Below are 21,333 nucleotides of genomic sequence, written 5' to 3'. Positions count from 1 at the left end.
CATGCATAGGTTTTGTTTTCTGTGGCATGGTTTGTTGGTTTTGGATTATGTTTTTCCAAAATAATGCTTAATGCAAAATTGTTTTTCAAAATAATGCTTGGATGTTATAATGAAAACCAAACAAAACTGAGTGTCTTCAAAATAAGCGTTTGTTTATGCAAGACTTGCAGCCCTGTACAAAGCTTCCTTCTCTTGAAAGGTTTTACCTCTATGGTAGCAGTTTTCATCCAAATGATAAAAAGTACATATAAAAGCACTTATCAGTCAGTGGGACATTTGCTGGAATTTAACTTTGTCAGGTAATAAAACATCCAAAACTGTTTTACTTGTGTGTGTGTGTATGTGTAGGTGTGCATGTGTGTGTGTAGGTGTGTATGTGTGTGCAAGTGTGCATGAATGTTTGCATGTTACAATGTGTGTGCATGTGTGTATGTGTGCTTGTGTGTGTGTGTGTGTGTGTACGTAGGTGTGCATTTGTGTATGTGTAGGTGTGTGACTATGCTTCAGTGTACTTGTGTGTGCTCACATTCCTGAATCACATGTGATCCCCTTATGATTTCAGATAAGACAACCACACCCCCACCAACCACCAGCACCAAACCCCCACCCCCAACGTCAACCACCCCCAAAGATGGTGACAAAGCTGCCACAGGTGAGACAGACAGGAAAGAGGGGGGGGGGGGGTGAAGGGGAGAGCATGGAGGGGGGCTGTTTCACATTCAGATGCACACACACTGACCTGTTTCTTTGATACATGACTGCCGAGTTAGCCATCACCACTGCACAGCACCCAAACCAAGGTTCACAATCCACTCAGTCATCTCTGAAGCTAATGATGGAGTTAGCTCCCCTGGACCGTGCACCATGAAATTTCTCTGTGCTGTTTTCATCAAACACTGAAGTAGTCTGTGAAATCTCTGTGCTGTTTCCCCCAGTGCTGAAGTAGTCTGTGAAATTTCTCTGTGCTGTTTTCCCCAAGCATTGAAGTAGTCTGTGTGAAATTTCTGTGCTGTTTTCCCCAAGTATGAAATAGTCTGTGTGAAATTTCTGTGCTGTTTTCCCCAAGTATGAAATAGTCTGTGTGAAATCTCTGTGCTGTTTTCCCCAAGTACTGAAGTAGTCTATGTGAAACCACTGTGTGCTGTTTTCCCCCAGTACTGAAGTAGTCTATGTGAAATCACTGTGCTGTTTTCCCCAAGTACTGAAGCAGTCTATGTGAAATCTCTGTGCTGTTTTCCCCCAGTACTGAAGTAGTCTATGTGAAATCACTGTGCTGTTTTCCCCAAGTACTGAAGTAGTCTGTGTGAAATCACTATGCTGTTTTCCCCAAGTACTGAAGTAGTCTGTGTGAAATCACTATGCTGTTTTCCCCAAGTATGAAATAGTCTGTGTGAAATTTCTGTGCTGTTTTCCCCAAGTACTGAAGTAGTCTGTGAAATCACTGTTTGCTGTTTTCCCCAAGTACTGAAGTAGTCTGTGTGAAATCTCTGTGCTGTTTTCCCCAAGTACTGAAGCAGTCTATGTGAAACCACTGCTGTTTCCCCAAGTACTGAAGTAGTCTGTGTGAAATCTCTGTGCTGTTTTCCCCCAGTACTGAAGCAGTCCATGTGAAATCTCTGTGCTGTTTTCCCCAAGTACTGAAGTAGTCCATGTGAAATCTCTGTGCTGTTTTCCCAAGTACTGAAGCAGTCTGTGAAATCTCTGTGCTGTTTTCCCCAAGTACTGAAGCAGTCCGTGTGAAATCTCTGTGCTGTTTTCCCCCAGTACTGAAGTAGTCTATGTGAAATCTAATTGCTGTTTTCCCCAAGTACTGAAGTAGTCTATGTGAAATCTCTGTGCTGTTTTCCCCAAGTACTGAAGTAGTCTGTGAAATCTCTGTGCTGTTTTCCCCCAGTACTGAAGTAGTCCATGTGAAATCACTGTGTGCTGTTTTCCCCAAGTACTGAAGTAGTCTATGTGAAATCTCTGTGCTGTTTTCCCCCAGTACTGAAGTAGTCTATGTGAAATCTCTGTGCTGTTTTCCCCAAGTACTGAAGTAGTCTGTGAAATCTCTGTGCTGTTTTCCCCCAGTACTGAAGTAGTCTATGTGAAATCTCTGTGCTGTTTTCCCCAAGTACTGAAGTAGTCCATGTGAAATCTCTGTGCTGTTTTCCCCCAGTACTGAAGTAGTCTATGTGAAATCTCTGTGCTGTTTTCCCCAAGTACTGAAGTAGTCCATGTGAAATCTCTGTGCTGTTTTCCCCCAGTACTGAAGTAGTCTATGTGAAATCTCTGTGTGCTGTTTTCCCCAAGTACTGAAGTAGTCTATGTGAAATCACTGTGTGCTGTTTTCCCCCAGTACTGAAGTAGTCTATGTGAAATCTCTGTGTGCTGTTTTCCCCAAGTACTGAAGTAGTCTATGTGAAATCACTGTGTGCTGTTTTCCCCAAGTACTGAAGTAGTCTGTGAAATCTCTGTGTGCTGTTTTCCCCAAGTACTGAAGTAGTCTATGTGAAATCACTGTGTGCTGTTTTCCCCAAGTACTGAAGTAGTCCATGTGAAATCTCTGTGCTGTTTTCCCCCAGTACTGAAGTAGTCTATGTGAAATCTCTGTGTGCTGTTTTCCCCAAGTACTGAAGTAGTCTATGTGAAATCACTGTGTGCTGTTTTCCCCCAGTACTGAAGTAGTCTATGTGAAATCTCTGTGTGCTGTTTTCCCCAAGTACTGAAGTAGTCTATGTGAAATCACTGTGTGCTGTTTTCCCCAGTACTGAAGTAGTCTATGTGAAATCTCTGTGCTGTTTTCCCCCAGTACTGAAGTAGTCTGTGTGAAATCTCTGTGCTGTTTTCCCCAAGTACTGAAGCAGTCTGTGTGAAATCTCTGTGCTGTTTTCCCCAAGTACTGAAGTAGTCCATGTGAAATCACTGTTTGCTGTTTTCCCCAAGTACTGAAGTAGTCTATGTGAAATCACTGTGTGCTGTTTTCCCCAAGTACTGAAGTAGTCTATGTGAAATCACTGTGTGCTGTTTTCCCCAAGTACTGAAGTAGTCCATGTGAAATCACTGTGTGCTGTTTTCCCCAAGTACTGAAGTAGTCTATGTGAAATCACTGTGTGCTGTTTTCCCCAAGTACTGAAGTAGTCCATGTGAAATCTCTGTGCTGTTTCCCCCAAGTACTGAAGTAGTCTGTGTGAAATCACTGTGTGCTGTTTTCCCCCAGTACTGAAGCAGTCCATGTGAAATCTCTGTGCTGTTTTCCCCAAGTACTGAAGTAGTCTATGTGAAATCTCTGTGCTGTTTTCCCCAAGTACTGAAGCAGTCTATGTGAAACCACTGCTGTTTCCCCAAGTACTGAAGTAGTCTATGTGAAATCACTGTTTGCTGTTTTCCCCAAGTACTGAAGTAGTCTATGTGAAATCACTGTGCTGTTTTCCCCAAGTACTGAAGTAGTCCATGTGAAATCACTGTTTGCTGTTTTCCCCAAGTACTGAAGTAGTCTATGTGAAATCACTGTGTGCTGTTTTCCCCAAGTACTGAAGTAGTCTATGTGAAATCTCTGTGCTGTTTTCCCCCAGTACTGAAGTAGTCTATGTGAAATCTCTGTGCTGTTTTCCCCAAGTACTGAAGTAGTCTATGTGAAATCTCTGTGCTGTTTTCCCCCAGTACTGAAGTAGTCTATGTGAAATCTCTGTGCTGTTTTCCCCAAGTACTGAAGTAGTCTATGTGAAATCACTGTGTGCTGTTTTCCCCCAGTACTGAAGTAGTCTATGTGAAATCTCTGTGCTGTTTTCCCCAAGTACTGAAGTAGTCTATGTGAAATCTCTGTGCTGTTTTCCCCAAGTACTGAAGCAGTCTGTGTGAAATCTCTGTGCTGTTTTCCCCAAGTACTGAAGCAGTCTGTGTGAAATCTCTGTGCTGTTTTCCCCAAGTACTGAAGCAGTCTGTGTGAAATCTCTGTGCTGTTTTCCCCCAGTACTGAAGCAGTCTGTGTGAAATCTCTGTGCTGTTTTCCCCAAGTACTGAAGCAGTCTGTGTGAAATCTCTGTGCTGTTTTCCCCCAGTACTGAAGTAGTCTATGTGAAATCTCTGTGCTGTTTTCCCCCAGTACTGAAGCAGTCCATGTGAAATCTCTGTGCTGTTTTCCCCAAGTACTGAAGCAGTCCATGTGAAATCTCTGTGCTGTTTTCCCCAAGTACTGAAGTAGTCTATGTGAAATCTCTGTGCTGTTTTCCCCAAGTACTGAAGTAGTCTATGTGAAATTTCTGTGCTGTTTTCCCAAGTACTGAAGCAGTCCAGTGCATGGTTGCTGTACAGCGTCATGCCTCCCAACGCTTTGCTGCAGCTTCTTGTCAGCAAGTGGATTGGTTCAAACACACACATGTATGTAGCCACGGGCTGTATCACAGTGACTTATCATTATTTTTGTATTGCTGTGTTGCAGCGGGGACGGATGAGACCACAATCATCATTGTGGTAGTGGTGGTGGTGGTGGTGGTACTCGTCGTCGTCATCGTTGTCGTCGTCTTCATCATACGTCGTCGTAAGAAGGGGAAGGGGGTGGAGGGTAAGTGCTGTCTTTCCGTTCTTTGTTCTCCACCGTTGTTTTTTTGGGGGGACGGGGGGGACTCTCTTGTTGATCTGTTCACTATTTATTGAAATGGGACTCTCTTGTTGATCTGTTCACTCTTTATTGAAATGGGACTCTCTTGTTGATCTGTTAACTATTTATTGAAATGGGACTCTCTTGTTGATCTGTTCACTATTTATTGAAATGGGACTTCTTGTTGATCTGTGAACTATTTATTGAAATGGGACTCTCTTGTTGATCTGTTAACTATTTATTGAAATGGGACTCTTGTTGATCTGTTCACTATTTATTGAAATGGGACTCTCTTGTTGATCTGTTAACTATTTATTGAAATGGGACTCTCTTGTTGATCTGTTAACTATTTATTGAAATGGGACTCTTGTTGATCTGTTCACTATTTATTGAAATGGGACTCTCTTGTTGATCTGTTAACTATTTATTGAAATGGGACTCTCTTGTTTGATCTGTTAACTATTTATTGAAATGGGACTCTTGTTGATCTGTTCACTATTTATTGAAATGGGACTCTCTTGTTGATCTGTTCACTATTTATTGAAATGGGACTCTCTTGTTGATCTGTTCACTATTTATTGAAATGGGACTCTTGTTGATCTGTTCACTATTTATTGAAATGGGACTCTCTTGTTGATCTGTTCACTATTTATTGAAATGGGACTCTCTTGTTGATCTGTTCACTATTTATTGAAATGGGACTCTCTTGTTGATCTGTTCACTATTTATTGAAATGGGACTCTTGTTGATCTGTTCACTATTTATTGAAATGGGACTCTCTTGTTGATCTGTTAACTATTTATTGAAATGGGACTCTTGTTGATCTGTTCACTATTTATTGAAATGGGACTCTCTTGTTGATCTGTTCACTATTTATTGAAATGGGACTCTCTTGTTGATCTGTTCACTATTTATTGAAATGTTGTATTCATTTTTTTTATGTATTGATTAATTAATTGTTTATATTTATTGTGCTTTGTGTTTAGTTTCTGAATACTTGAGTCAAAAGACAAATTTCTGTGCATGACAGGCAATAAAAATGTGTTTTTTCTTATCTTTACAAGTTTTTGTACTTCTAAATTTTGTTGGCTTTCATTGATCTCAGATGTGTTAGATTTGTTGTTTTTAAAATTGCGTGCTGTTTTTTTTTTGTGTGTGTGTGTGTTTTGTTTTGTAGTAGCATAAGATTAGCAGATTTATTGAAGTTCGTGTTTATATGCTTGTGTAAGAAGAAATCAAGTCTTCCAGACTTTTATCTTCATTTTTTTGACAAGGTGGTGGTGGTTTTTGTTGGTTTTTTCTTTCTTTCTCACTCTCTTTCCTTCCTTCCTTCTTTCTTTCAGTACTGATTTATCTTTTTCCTTTTGTGTAAGGCCTGACCAGTACGTTGGGTTTTTATTTATTTTTATTTTATTTTATTTTTATTTATTTATTTTTTTCTCAAGGCCTGACTAAGCGCGTTGGGTTACGCTGCTGGTCAGGCATCTGCTTGGCAGATGTAGTGTAGCGTATATGGATTTGACCGAACGCAGTGACGCCTCCTTGAGCTACTGATACTGATAGTGATACTGATATGTGAAGGGCAGGCATCTGCTCCTCTTTCTTTCTTTTTTTTATTTATTTTTTAAAATATTTTTTTGTTTTTAATAACTGCAGGTGTGTAGCATAGATATGTGGACCAGTCCCCACACTTTGACACACCACTTGAAACTGAAACTGAAACAGAAAATCTTCTGCCTTTCTTTCTTTGTCCCATCAGTCGGTGTCTCCTCTGCTGTGAGGTTTCTGCAGCATCACCTGTCTGTCTGTCTGTCTGTCTGTCTGTCCATTTCTCTGGTACTGAGGGCTGTCATGTCTCAGATGTCAGTGTAACACTGGTTCACACAGATAAAAGAGAACCTTCTGCTGTGCTCATTGTATTGTATTGTACTGTATTGTATTGTACTGTATTGTATTGTGTTACGTTTTGTCACAGCAGATTTCTGTGTGTGAAATCTGGTCAGTTCTTCCTGTCAAAGGAGCGCAGTGCCACGTTACTATCAAAGAGGATTTCTGTACAGAATTTCCCCAAGGACAATCCTTTTGTTGCTGTGGGTTCTTTTACTTGCGCTAAATGCATACATGCTGCTCATGGGACCTCTGTTTATTGTCTCATCCAAAAGACTTAAATCCAGCCTGCTACTCAAGGTGAAGTGGAGGGGGAGAGAGTAAAACATTACCTGTGTTCCACCTTGTTGATCACACATTACCTGTATCCCACCTTGTTGATCACACATTACCTGTGTCCCACCTTGTTGATCACACATTACCTGTGTTCCACCTTGTTGATCACACACATTACCTGTATCCCACCTTGTTGATCACACACATTACCTGTATCCCACCTTGTTGATCACACATTACCTGTATCCCACCTTGTTGATCACACATTACCTGTGTTCCACCTTGTTGATCACACATTACCTGTGTCCCACCTTGTTGATCACACATTACCTGTGTTCCACCTTGTTGATCACACACATTACCTGTATCCCACCTTGTTGATCACACATTACCTGTATCCCACCTTGTTGATCACACATTACCTGTATCCCACCTTGTTGATCACACACATTACCTGTGTTCCACCTTGTTGATCAGACACATTACCTGTATCCCACCTTGTTGATCACACATTACCTGTATCCCACCTTGCTGATCACACACATTACCTGTATCCCACCTTGTTGATCACACACATTACCTGTATCCCACCTTGTTGATCAGACACATTACCTGTATCCCACCTTGTTGATCAGACACATTACCTGTATCCCACCTTGTTGATCACACACATTACCTGTATCCCACCTTGTTGATCACACACATTACCTGTATCCCACCTTGTTGATCACACATTACCTGTGTTCCCACCTTGTTGATCACACACATTACCTGTGTTCCACCTTGTTGATCACACACATTACCTGTGTTCCACCTTGTTGATCACACACATTACCTGTATCCCACCTTGTTGATCACACATTACCTGTGTTCCACCTTGTTGATCACACATTACCTGTGTCCACCTTGTTGATCACACATTACCTGTGTTCCACCTTGTTGATCACACACATTACCTGTATCCCACCTTGTTGATCACACATTACCTGTGTTCCACCTTGTTGATCAACACATTACCTGTATCCCACCTTGTTGATCAACACATTACCTGTGTTCCACCTTGTTGATCACACATTACCTGTATCCCACCTTGTTGATCACACACATTACCTGTATCCCACCTTGCTGATCACACACATTACCTGTATCCCACCTTGTTGATCACACACATTACCTGTGTTCCACCTTGTTGATCAGACACATTACCTGTATCCCACCTTGTTGATCAGACACATTACCTGTATCCCACCTTGTTGATCACACACATTACCTGTGTTCCACCTTGTTGATCACACACATTACCTGTATCCCACCTTGTTGATCAACACATTACCTGTATCCCACCTTGTTGATCACACACATTACCTGTGTTCCACCTTGGTTGATAACACATTACCTGTGTCCACCTGTTGATCACGACACATTACCTGTATCCCACCTTGTTGATCAACATATTACCTGTATCCCCACCTTGTGATCACACATTACCTGTATCCCACCTTGTTGATCAGACACATTACCTGTATCCCACCTTGTTGATCACACACATTACCTGTGTTCCACCTTGTTGATCACACACATTACCTGTGTTCCACCTTGTTGATCACACACATTACCTGTATCCCACCTTGTTGATCACACACATTACCTGTGTTCCACCTTGTTGATCACACATTACCTGTGTTCCACCTTGTTGATCAGACACATTACCTGTGTTCCACCTTGTTGATCAGACACATTACCTGTATCCCACCTTGTTGATCACACATTACCTGTGTTCCACCTTGTTGATCAGACACATTACCTGTATCCCACCTTGTTGATAACACATTACCTGTGTTCCACCTTGTTGATCACTCACATTACCTGTATCCCACCTTGTTGATGAGACATATTACCTGTATCCCACCTTGATCATACACATAACCTGTATCGCACCTTGATCACACACATTACCTGTATCCCACCTTGTTGATCACACACATTACCTGTGTTCCACCTTGTTGATCAGACACATTACCTGTGTTCCACCTTGTTGATCACACACATTACCTGTGTTCCACCTTGTTGATCACACACATTACCTGTATCCCACCTTGTTGATCACACACATTACCTGTACCCCACCTTGTTGATCACACATTACCTGTATCCCACCTTGTTGATCACACACATTACCTGTATCCCACCTTGTTGATCAGACACATTACCTGTATTCCACCTTGTTGATCACACATTACCTGTACCCCACCTTGTTGATCACACACATTACCTGTATTCCACCTTGTTGATCACACACATTACCTGTACCCCACCTTGTTGATCACACATTACCTGTACCCCACCTTGTTGATCACACACATTACCTGTACCCCACCTTGTTGATCACACACATTACCTGTATCCCACCTTGTTGATCACACACATTACCTGTGTTCCACCTTGTTGATCACACACATTACCTGTGTTCCACCTTGTTGATCACACACATTACCTGTATCCCACCTTGTTGATCACACACATTACCTGTATCCCACCTTGTTGATCACACACATTACCTGTATCCCACCTTGTTGATCACACATATTACCTGTATCCCACCTTGTTGATCACACACATTACCTGTATCCCACCTTGTTGATCAGACACATGACCTGTATCCCACCTTGTTGATCACACACATTACCTGTATCCCACCTTGTTGATCACACACATTACCTGTGTTCCACCTTGTTGATCAGACACATTACCTGTATCCTACCTTGTTGATCAGATACATTACCTGTATCCCATCTTGTTGATCATGCGCATTACCTGTGTTCCACCTTGTTGATCACACACATTACCTGTATCCCACCTTGTTGATCACACACATTACCTGTATCCCACCTTGTTGATCACACACATTACCTGTGTTCCACCTTGTTGATCACACACATTACCTGTATCCCACCTGTATCCCACCTTGTTGATCACACACATTACCTGTATCCTACCTTGTTGATCACACACATTACCTGTGTTCCACCTTGTTGATCACACACATTACCTGTGTTCCACCTTGTTGATCACACACATTACCTGTACCCCACCTTGTTGATCAGACTTATTGCCTCAGTGTAGTGCTGTAGTTTTTGGCCAACAAGGTGCAAAGTGCAGCAGCACAGAGCTACCTGTTTGTATTGTCTTTGTTCTTTGTTTGGCTCTGATGGTTTGGACAAGTGTCACAATGGCTGATACATGCTTTGTGTTTGCTTTTCCTTGCAGAGCCACCAGAGAAACCTTTCAAGTGAGTATGATGTCTTTCACTTCCACTCTGGTCTTGCTCCTCACACACAATGCAGACTGCTGTCTTGTCTCAGCAAGAAAAATTCATGTGTGCTGTATGCCTCACACACATTATACATTTGTATTACAGTCATTCAGTAGGAATACATACAGACATTGAACACTTACAGGTTGATTTAGGCCACACATACAGTAGTCACTATCATGCAGGTAATAATCATAGTAAGAAAACAGGCATACATATCGTAATATGATTTATACATAGACATGCATGGTTAGCACCAGCCTAACAGTATTAATTACTGTACAGTATGGAATACACACACACACACACACACACACACACACACACACACACACACACTCACTCACTCACTCACTCACTCACATACACACTCACTCACTCACTCACTCACTCACTCTATACACATACTATTATCTTGAGGCATGAAACAATGAGACAGATATATGAAGAGCAAAACTGTGCATTATTAATTTGTTGAAGTAATGAAGGATGATGATGGTGATATGGACACACACATATATAGTCCCTATCCTCGGTCAGAGACCAAGTGGTGATATGGACACACACATAGTCCCTATCCTCGGTCAGAGACCAAGTTCTAAGCGCTTTACAAACACAGTCATTTACACAGCAGGCTGCCTACCTGGGTAGAACTGACTGACAGCTGCCATTGGGCGCTCATGATTCGATGTGTATGGCGTGCTTTAACCACCTGAGGGATTAATTGTTGTCATCATTGGATGTGTATGACGTGCTTTAACCACCTGAGGGATTGGTTGTTGTCATCATTGGATGTGTATGACGTGCTTTAACCACCTGATGGATTGGTTGTTGTCATCATTGGATGTGTATGACGTGCTTTAACCACCTGAGGGATTGATTGTTGTCATCATTGGATGTGTATGACGTGCTTTAACCACCTGACGGATTGATTGTTGTCATCATTGGATGTGTATGACGTGCTTTAACCACCTGAGGGATTGATTGTTGTCATCATTGGATGTGTATGACGTGCTTTAACCACCTGATGGATTGGTTGTTGCCATCATTGGATGTGTATGACATGCTTTAACCACCTGATGGATTGGTTGTTGTCATCATTGGATGTGTATGACGTGCTTTAACCACCTGATGGATTGGTTGTTGTCATCATTGGATGTGTATGACGTGCTTTAACCACCTGAGGGATTGATTGTTGTCTTCATTGGATGTGTATGACGTGCTTTAACCACCTGAGGGATTGATTGTTGTCATCATTGGATGTGTATGACGTGCTTTAACCACCTGAGGGATTGATTGGTGTCTGTCTCCAGTAGTCATTCTGCCATCAACACTGTGGCCACACGACCTGACCTGGTCAACAGCAGCTACAACAATGAAATGGTGAGTTCAGTGCTGGGACCTTTCGTTTTTATTATGAACATTATGGTTATTATTGATATCTGTGTAGTTCCTATCATCAGTCAGTGTCCCAACTTTAAACGCTTAACAAACATGGAGTCATATTTGTCAGCAGAAGTGGAGGGATAAGATAAGTTTACATTCACCTGCTGTCATCATGGCAGAATCGGTAAGGTGTTGGATTTCTGATCCAGTGTTGACCAAAGATCAGGTTTGTGGCCCTGATTTGTCATGTTGGTGTCCAGGGAAGGGTCCTTCACTGACCTGTTTTGTCATGTTGGTGTCCAGGGAAAGGTGCTTCACTGACCTGATTTGTCATGCTGGTGTCCAGGGAAAGGTGCTTCACTGACCTGTTTTGTCATGTTGGTGTCCAGGGAAAGGTGCTTCATTGACCTGTTTTGTCATGCTGGTGTCCAGGGAAAGGTGCTTCACTGACCTGTTTTGTCATGTTGGTGTCCAGGGAAAGGTGCTTCACTGACCTGTGTTGTCATGTTGGTGTCCAGGGAAGGGTGCTTCACTGACCTGTTTTGTCATGTTGGTGTCCAGGGAAAGGTGCTTCACTGACCTGATTTGTCATGTTGGTGTCCAGGGAAGGGTGCTTCACTGACCTGTTTTGTCATGTTGGTGTCCAGGGAAAGGTGCTTCACTGACCTGTTTTGTCATGCTGGTGTCCAGGGAAAGGTGCTTCACTGACCTGATTTGTCATGTAGGTGTCCAGGGAAAGGTGCTTCACTGACCTGTTTTGTCATGTAGGTGTCCAGGGAAGGGTGCTCTACTGACCTGTTTTGTCATGTTGGTGTCCAGGGAAAGGTGCTTCACTGACCTGATTTGTCATGTTGGTGTCCAGGGAAAGGTGCTTCACTGACCTGTTTTGTCATGTAGGTGTCCAGGGAAAGGTGCTTCACTGACCTGTTTTGTCATGTAGGTGTCCAGGGAAAGGTGCTTCACTGACCTGATTTGTCATGTTGGTGTCCAGGGAAAGGTGCTTCACTGACCTGTTTTGTCATGTAGGTGTCCAGGGAAAGGTGCTTCACTCTGACTTACCTCTCTCCACCTGACATTGGTTGCAGAAAGTTAAAACAGCGGGAGGAGAGAATTGGGCCGCACCTTCCATTGCCTAGCCCTAAACACAGTGGATATGAATTCACTGCCTTCTAATGCCTAGCCCTAAACACAGTGGATATGAATTCAGTGTCTTCCAATGCCTAACCCTAAACACAGTGGATATGAATTCACTGCCTTCTAATGCCTAGCCCTAAACACAGTGGATATGAATTCACTGCCTTCCAGTGCCTAGCCCAAAACACAGTGGATATGAATTCACTGCCTTCCAATACCTAGCCCTAAACACAGTGGATATGAATTCACTGCCTTCTAATGCCTAGCCCTAAACACAGTGGATATGAATTCACTGTCTTCCAATGCCTAACCCTAAACACAGTGGATATGAATTCACTGCCTTCTAATGCCTAACCCTAAACACAGTGGATATGAATTCACTGCCTTCCAGTGCCTAGCCCTAAACACAGTGGATATGAATTCACTGCCTTCCAATACCTGGCCCTAAACACAGTGGATATGAATTCACTGCCTTCCAATACCTAGCCCCTAAACACAGTGGATATGAATTCACTGCCTTTCAGTGCCTAGCCCTAAACACAGTGGATATGAATTCACTGCCTTCCAATACCTAGCCCTAAACACAGTGGATATGAATTCACTGTCTTCCAATGTCTAACCCTAAACACAGTGGATATGAATTCACTGCCTTCCAATACCTAGCCCTAAACACAGTGGATATGAATTCGCTGCCTTCCAATGCCTAGCCCCTAAACACAGTGGATATGAATTCACTGCCTTCCAATACCTAGCCCTAAACACAGTGGATATGAATTCACTGCCTTCTAATGCCTAACCCTAAACACAGTGGATATGAATTCACTGCCTTCCAGTGCCTAGCCCTAAACACAGTGGATATGAATTCACTGCCTTCCAATACCTAGCCCTAAACACAGTGGATATGAATTCACTGCCTTCCAATACCTAGCCCCTAAACACAGTGGATATGAATTCACTGCCTTCCAGTGCCTAGCCCTAAACACAGTGGATATGAATTCACTGCCTTCTAATGCCTAGCCCTAAACACAGTGGATATGAATTCACTGTCTTCCAATGCCTAACCCTAAACACAGTGGATATGAATTCACTGCCTTCTAATGCCTAACCCTAAACACAGTGGATATGAATTCACTGCCTTCCAGTGCCTAGCCCTAAACACAGTGGATATGAATTCACTGCCTTCCAATACCTGGCCCTAAACACAGTGGATATGAATTCACTGCCTTCCAATACCTAGCCCCTAAACACAGTGGATATGAATTCACTGCCTTTCAGTGCCTAGCCCTAAACACAGTGGATATGAATTCACTGCCTTCCAATACCTAGCCCTAAACACAGTGGATATGAATTCACTGTCTTCCAATGTCTAACCCTAAACACAGTGGATATGAATTCACTGCCTTCCAATACCTAGCCCTAAACACAGTGGATATGAATTCGCTGCCTTCCAATGCCTAGCCCCTAAACACAGTGGATATGAATTCACTGCCTTCCAATACCTAGCCCTAAACACAGTGGATATGAATTCACTGCCTTCTAATGCCTAACCCTAAACACAGTGGATATGAATTCACTGCCTTCCAGTGCCTAGCCCTAAACACAGTGGATATGAATTCACTGCCTTCCAATACCTAGCCCTAAACACAGTGGATATGAATTCACTGCCTTCCAATACCTAGCCCCTAAACACAGTGGATATGAATTCACTGCCTTCCAGTGCCTAGCCCTAAACACAGTGGATATGAATTCACTGCCTTCCAATACCTAGCCCTAAACACAGTGGATATGAATTCACTGTCTTCCAATGCCTAACCCTAAACACAGTGGATATGAATTCACTGCCTTCCAATACCTAGCCCTAAACACAGTGGATATGAATTCGCTGCCTTCCAATGCCTAGCCCCTAAACACAGTGGATATGAATTCACTGCCTTCCAATACCTAGCCCTAAACACAGTGGATATGAATTCACTGCCTTCTAATGCCTAACCCTAAACACAGTGGATATGAATTCACTGCCTTCCAATACCTAGCCCTAAACACAGTGGATATGAATTCACTGCCTTCCAATGCCTAGCCCTAAACACAGTGGATATGAATTCACTGCCTTCTAATGCCTAACCCTAAACAGTGGATATGAATTCACTGCCAAGATGGCCGTAAAAGGCAGTGGGGTCTTTAACCTGTTTAAACGACCACTGTGTTAAATGATGTGGAGCCTCTCCAGAACATAGCAGTATTGTTTGGTTTTTGCTTTCTTCTTTCTTTTTTAATTGAACATCTTTGGGTTTTTTCCAAGTCCAAATATATAGCAATCACTTTCACTTTCCTAATTTTGGATGCTTTTTGAGGAGAAAAAAGAATCATATGGAGATACATTTTTTTTTTTTTTTTTCACTTATGTTCATGGTATATCTGACCTGCTTTTACTGACAGTTCAGATATTATGTCAAATTTGTTTGTCTAACTTTTCAGGTTCATTCTTTGCTAACCAGTGTGTTAAATAAATTTCAAACTGTCAGAAATTGATATTCTGTTATTTTTCTTTCGAAAAAAGTATAGGTAATAATTACATACAATAATCATGTGGTTGTTTGTGTCATTGTGTAGTTTCGTCCCTATATGATGATGATGACGATAATGATGATGGTGATGATAATGACAATGATGATGATGGTGGTGGTGGTGATGACACACCAATCTTGTGCTTATTTGTGTCATTGTGCGCCCTTGTCCCTATATGATGATGATGATAATGATGACACACAAACCCATGTCTGTGTCATTGTGCGCCCTTGTCCCTATATGATGATGATGATAATGATGACACACAAACCCATGTCTGTGTCATTGTGTGCCCTTGTCCCCATATGATTGTGGTGATGACAGTGATGTTGATGATGAAGATGACACAAGAATCCTGTGTGTGTCTGTGTCATTGTGCAACCTCATCCCGTTATGATGATGATGGTAATGACGATGACGCACTAATCCTGTGTTTGTCTGTGTCATTGTGCAACCTCATCCCGTTATGATGATGTTGGTAATGATGACGGTGACAATGATGACACACTAATCGTGTGTTTGTCTGTGTCATTGTGCAACCTCATCCCGTTATGATGATGATGGTAATGACGATGACGCACTAATCCTGTGTTTGTCTGTGTCATTGTGCAACCTCATCCCGTTATGATGATGTTGGTAATGATGACGGTGACAATGATGACACACTAATCGTGTGTTTGTCTGTGTCATTGTGCAACCTCATCCCGTTATGATGATGACGGTGATGATGATGACACACTAATCGTGTGTCTGTGTCATTGTGCAACCTCATCCCTTTTTGATGATGATGATGATGACATACTAATCATGTGCCTCACTGTGCAGCCCCCGCCCTACAAAGGAGAGGATGGACTGGACTACGCGGAGCTCCAGTTTGACAACAAGCCTCGCAGCCGGCGCCCTCTGGCGTTGGACGACTCCCACACGGATTACTCCGACGTCAGCATGCCGCGGGTCTAACAGCTCCCTGCAGCTTGCCTCTCCCAGCCTGTGGGCTGTGGGGTCCGACATTCCTCCTCACTTTCCACCCCTGTTTTCATCCTCCCTGTGGTGTTGGTCACCTTTACAAAAGGTGTCGTCAGTCTGGAGTTTCCTCCCTTCTGTGTTAAGGGGCCGTCAGTGTGTGTGTGCTCGGCCTGTGAAAGATAGCGGCTGGGATGTCAGACGGTGTTTCCATGGAGAACATTGATTTTCTTCCTCTGCTGGACTAGGTTTTAGTGTGGGGAGAATCACTCTGCTGGTGTGGGACGGGTGGGATTGTTGGAAAGTGACTGATTGATTGCTTGATTGATTGATTGATTGATATGATAGGTGTGTGGCGCCTGTCCGCAGTCAGAGACCAAGCTGCTGTTTGTTTCGGGGGGACGAAGAAGAAACCAGCAGCATGGAGCGGCCTTGTCAATCTGCACAGACTGCAAAGCAAGGATGAGAAGATTCGGTTTTTGTGTCGCATTGATGGTGTGGAGTTCAGAGGGAATGGAGTGTCGAATTATCCTCTCATTTCTTCCTTCACTTTCACAATTCCCTTTTCATGAAAGTTAGTTTGGGTTGGGTTTTTTTTGGGGGGGGGGGGGGGGGGGGGGTATTTTTCTTTTAATCATAATTTTGGGGGAATTTTTTTGTTTTTTTTTAAGTTGAAAATAATCTGCACTGATTTTGAAAGGTGTTTGAGCAAGGAAAAACAGTTTATTTTCACTTGTGTTGTTTTGTATTGGTGGCGTGGAGTTGAAAGGCAAATCACAGGAAACTGCTGAACTGTTGTTGGATGTTACAGTTTCCGCTTGTCACTGATGATTGTCAGTTTGTGTGGATTGTCAGATCTTCCAGCTGATTTGACGTTTGCCAAAAGAAAGAAGAAAAAAGAAGGAAAGTGACCGCAGCATATTGTTGGGTGTAATGGACGGTGTGTAGCACATGGACATTGACAGGTGGTGTGGTGAAGTGCAGTGAGTTGTGTGAATGTTGTGACCACAGGTAGTGTGGTGAAGTGCAGTGAGTTGTGTGAATGTTGTGACCACAGGTAGTGTGGTGAAGTGCAGTGAGTTGTGTGAATGTTGTGACCACAGCAGTCTGGGGGAATGGGACTAACAGTCACTGGTTTCTTCTCTTTTCTTTTACTGTTATCTCTTTCTTTACACGGCAAAGAAGTTCTTCTTTTGACCCTTCAGCCTCATACAAAAAAGGTTTGGAAGGAAGAGTACCATATTGATTATCAGCACATGTCCTAATTTTATGTTTTAAGAGATGTGAAAGGATGTAATTTCTACAGTAATGTTTATCAACCTGGAGGAATTAGATAAGGATGTAATTTCTACTGTAATCTTTATCAAACCTGGAGGAATTAGATAAGGATGTAATTTCTACTGTAATCTTTATCAGACCTGGAGGAATTAGATAAGGATGTAATTTCTCCAGTAATCTTTATCAAACCTGGAGGAATTAGATAAGGATGTAATTTCTCCAGTAATCTTTATCAAACCTGGTGGAATTAGATAAGGATGTAATTTCTCCAGAAATCTTTATCAAACCTGGAGGAATTAGATAAGGATGTAATTTCTCCAGAAATCTATCAAGCCTGGAGGAATTAGATAAGGATGTAATTTCTCCAGTAATCTTTATCAGGCCCGGAGGAATTAGATAAGGATGTAATTTCTCCAGAAATCTATCAGGCCTGGAGGAAATAGATAAGGATGTAATTTCTCCAGAAATCTATCAAGCCTGGAGGAATTAGATAAGGATGTAATTTCTCCAGTAATCTTTATCAGGCCCGGAGGAATTAGATAAGGATGTAATTTCTCCAGAAATCTATCAGGCCTGGAGGAATTAGATAAGGATGTAATTTCTCCAGTAATCTTTATCAGGCCTGGAGGAAATAGATAAGGATGTAATTTCTCCAGTAATCTTTATCAGGCCTGGAGAAATTAGATAAGGATGTAATTTCTCCAGTAATCTTTATCAAGCCTGGAGGAATTAGATAAGGATGTAATTTCTCCAGTAATCTTTATCAAGCCTGGAGGAATTAGATAAGAATGTAATTTCTACTGTAATCTTTATCAGGCCTGGAGGAATTAGATAAGAATTTGATTGCACAGAGAGAGAATATGTTGACAAGCAGCACACACACACACACACACTGTCATGTTGCTACTTTGTATTGGGAATGGCTTTTGTGGAACAAGTTTTAACTGACAGCTTTAAAAGGAAGAAAGGTTGTGGATGGGCACAGTTTTAAACACTTTAATGAGCTCACTATTAACCATGGAGGTAGTGAGGTAGAATGGTTGAGGGGTTGGACTTGTGATGTGGTGTTCACCAGTGACCAGGGTTGGAGGCCCACTGTAGCATGCTGTTGTGTCCTTGGGAAAATCACTCCGCCAGGTGAGAACAGTGGGAAAATCACCCCCCAGGTGGGAACAGTGGGAAAAGCACTTGGTTGATTTCCCTCACTCCGCCAGGTGAGAACAGTGGGAAAATCACCCCCCAGGTGGGAACAGTGGGAAAATCACCCCCCAGGTGGGAACAGTGGGAAAAGCACTTGGTTGATTTCCCTCACTCCGCCAGGTGAGAACAGTGGGAAAATCACCCCCCAGGTGGGAACAGTGGGAAAATCACCCCCCAGGTGGGAACAGTGGGAAAAGCACTTGGTTGATTTCCCTCACTCCGCCAGGTGAGAACAGTGGGAAAATCACCCCCCAGGTGAGAACAGTGGGAAAATCACCCCCCAGGTGGGAACAGTGGGAAAAACACTTGGTTGATTTCCCTCACTCCGCCAGGTGAGAACAGTGGGAAAAACACTTGGCTGATTTCCCTCACTCCCCCCAGGTGAGAACAGTGGGGAAAGCACTTGACATTTCCCTCACTCCCCCAGGTGAGAACAGTGGGGAAAGCACTTGACATTTCCCTCACTCCCCCAGGTGAGAACAGTGGGGAAAGCACTTGACATTTCCCTCACTCCCCCAGGTGAGAACAGTGGGGAAAGCACTTGACATTTCCCTCACTCCCCCAGGTGAGAACAGTGGGGAAAGCACTTGACATTTCCCTCACTCCCCCAGGTGAGAACAGTGGGGAAAGCACTTGACATTTCCCTCACTTCCCCAGGTGAGAACAGTGGGGAAAGCACTTGACATTTCCCTCACTCCCCCAGGTGAGAACAGTGGGGAAAGCACTTGACATTTCCCTCACTTCCCCAGGTGAGAACAGTGGGGAAAGCACTTGGCTGATTTCCCTCACTCCCCCCAGGTGAGAACAGTGGGGAAAGCACTTGGCTGATTTCCCTCACTCCCCCCAGGTGAGAACAGTGGGGAAAGCACTTGGCTGATTTCCCTCACTCCCCCCAGGTGAGAACAGTGGGGAAAGCACTTGACATTTCCCTCACTTCCCCAGGTGAGAACAGAAACCTGACTGGTCAGGGAAGGTGAGTTGGCGTGAGGAAAGAACTGGGCCCTGCTGTCCCATGCCAAGGCGTGGACACTGTGGGTATGAATTCACACACCCTGACAGCAAGGCGTGGACACTGTGGGTATGAATTCACACACCCTGACAGCAATGCCTTGACACTGTGGGTATGAATTCACACACCCTGACAGCAAGACGTGGACACTGTGGGTATGAATTCACACACCCTGACAGCAAGGCGTGGACACTGTGGGTATGAATTCACACACCCTGACAGCAAGGCCTTGACACTGTGGGTATGAATTCACACACCCTGACAGCAAGGCCTTGACACTGTGGGTATGAATTCACACACCCTGACAGCAAGGCCTTGACACTGTGGGTATGAATTCACACATCCTGACAGCAAGACGTGGACACTGTGGGTATGAATTCACACACCCTGACAGCAAGGCCTTGACACTGTGGGTATGAATTCACACACCCTGACAGCAAGGCCTTGACACTGTGGGTATGAATTCACACATTCTGACAGCAAGACGTGGACACTGTGGGTATGAATTCACACACCCTGACAGCAATGCCTTGACACTGTGGGTATGAATTCACACACCCTGACAGCAAGACGTGGACACTGTGGGTATGAATTCACACACCCTGACAGCAGGACGTGGACACTGTGGGTATGAATTCACACACCCTGACAGCAAGACGTGGACACTGTGGGTATGAATTCACACACCCTGACAGCAAGATGTGGACACTGTGGGTATGAATTCACACACCCTGACAGCAAGACGTGGACACTGTGGGTATGAATTCACACACCCTGACAGCAAGACGTGGACACTGTGGGTATGAATTCACACACCTTGACAGCAAGACGTGGACACTGTGGGTATGAATTCACACAACCTGACAGTCGTCACAGACAACGCCACCTCTAACCTATTTTTCTGTTTTACCTGACTAATCTGTGGACAAGTAGCGTACTACCTGTAACTAAATGGTATCAGTCGGACACTTGTTTTTTTTTTTTAATTCAAATGCTTAATCTTAGCAACATTTTGTTTCAAATATATGTATGTCTGTTCTTTCGGTATGTTTCTATAGCATGTGCAAGTGGAGTATGGTCTAGTGAAGGACAGGGTTCATTGTAATGAACATTTTATTGTTGTTAGTTTTGGGTAGGGTATGACCATTTTCAAAGAGGTCTCAGAGGTGTTTACTGGTATTGTTCCATTTACTGTCCAGGTTTTTTGGTTGGTTTGGTTTGGTTTCTTTATTGAGGGTGGGGGATGGTTTATTTTATTTAGCTTGATGGTGGTGGGGTATTTGTATTTACTTTGGATGGTAGGGGCAGGTGTTTTGATGGGGGTGGGGTGTTTGTGTTCACTTAGGATGGTAGGGGCAGGTGTTTTGATGGGGGTGGGGTATTTGTGTTCACTTTGGATGGTAGGGGCAGGTGTTTTGATGGGGGTGGGGTGTTTGTGTTCACTTAGGATGGTAGGGGCAGGTGTTTTGATGGGGGTGGGGTATTTGTGTTTACTTTGGATGGTAGGGGCAGGTGTTTTGATGGGGGTGGGGTGTTTGTGTTCACTTAGGATGGTAGGGGCAGGTGTTTTGATGGGGGTGGGGTATTTGTGTTTACTTTGGATGGTAGGGGCAGGTGTTTTGATGGGGGTGGGGTGTTTGTGTTCACTTAGGATGGTAGGGGCAGGTGTTTTGATGGGGGTGGGGTGTTTGTGTTCACTTAGATGGTAGGGCAGAGGTGTTTGTGTCGCAGGAAACAGATAAT

The 21,333-nt window shown here is 43.4% G+C and overlaps 1 protein-coding gene across 7 annotated transcripts in view; it reads left to right on the top strand.

Moving 5' to 3' along the window:
* Nucleotides 1-20,971, top strand: part of LOC143277537 (uncharacterized) — a 34,448-nt gene extending 13,477 nt beyond the window's left edge. Inside the window, exons 7-12 of one of the 7 annotated variants that reach the window (XR_013053752.1) lie at nt 563-652; nt 4,421-4,543; nt 10,010-10,031; nt 11,369-11,438; nt 15,966-18,547; nt 18,596-20,971. Coding sequence is in view for 2 of the 7 variants with exons in the window: in XM_076582416.1 (XP_076438531.1) it covers nt 563-652; nt 4,421-4,543; nt 10,010-10,031; nt 11,369-11,438; nt 15,966-16,100 (440 nt within the window). In the remaining 5 variants the exon portion in view is untranslated. Of the gene's footprint in view, nt 1-562; nt 653-4,420; nt 4,544-10,009; nt 10,032-11,368; nt 11,439-15,965 lie in introns of all 7 variants that reach the window. The other 6 variants (XR_013053754.1, XR_013053753.1, XR_013053751.1 and 3 more) reach the window with 6 other exon arrangements.
* Nucleotides 20,972-21,333: the final 362 nt, after the last annotated feature.

This window comes from Babylonia areolata, chromosome 34, assembly GCF_041734735.1.
Source record: "Babylonia areolata isolate BAREFJ2019XMU chromosome 34, ASM4173473v1, whole genome shotgun sequence".
Classification (NCBI taxonomy): Eukaryota; Metazoa; Mollusca; class Gastropoda; order Neogastropoda; family Buccinidae; genus Babylonia; species Babylonia areolata.
Note: the sequence above shows the minus strand (reverse complement) of the source record. Positions and strands in the feature narration are given on the sequence as shown.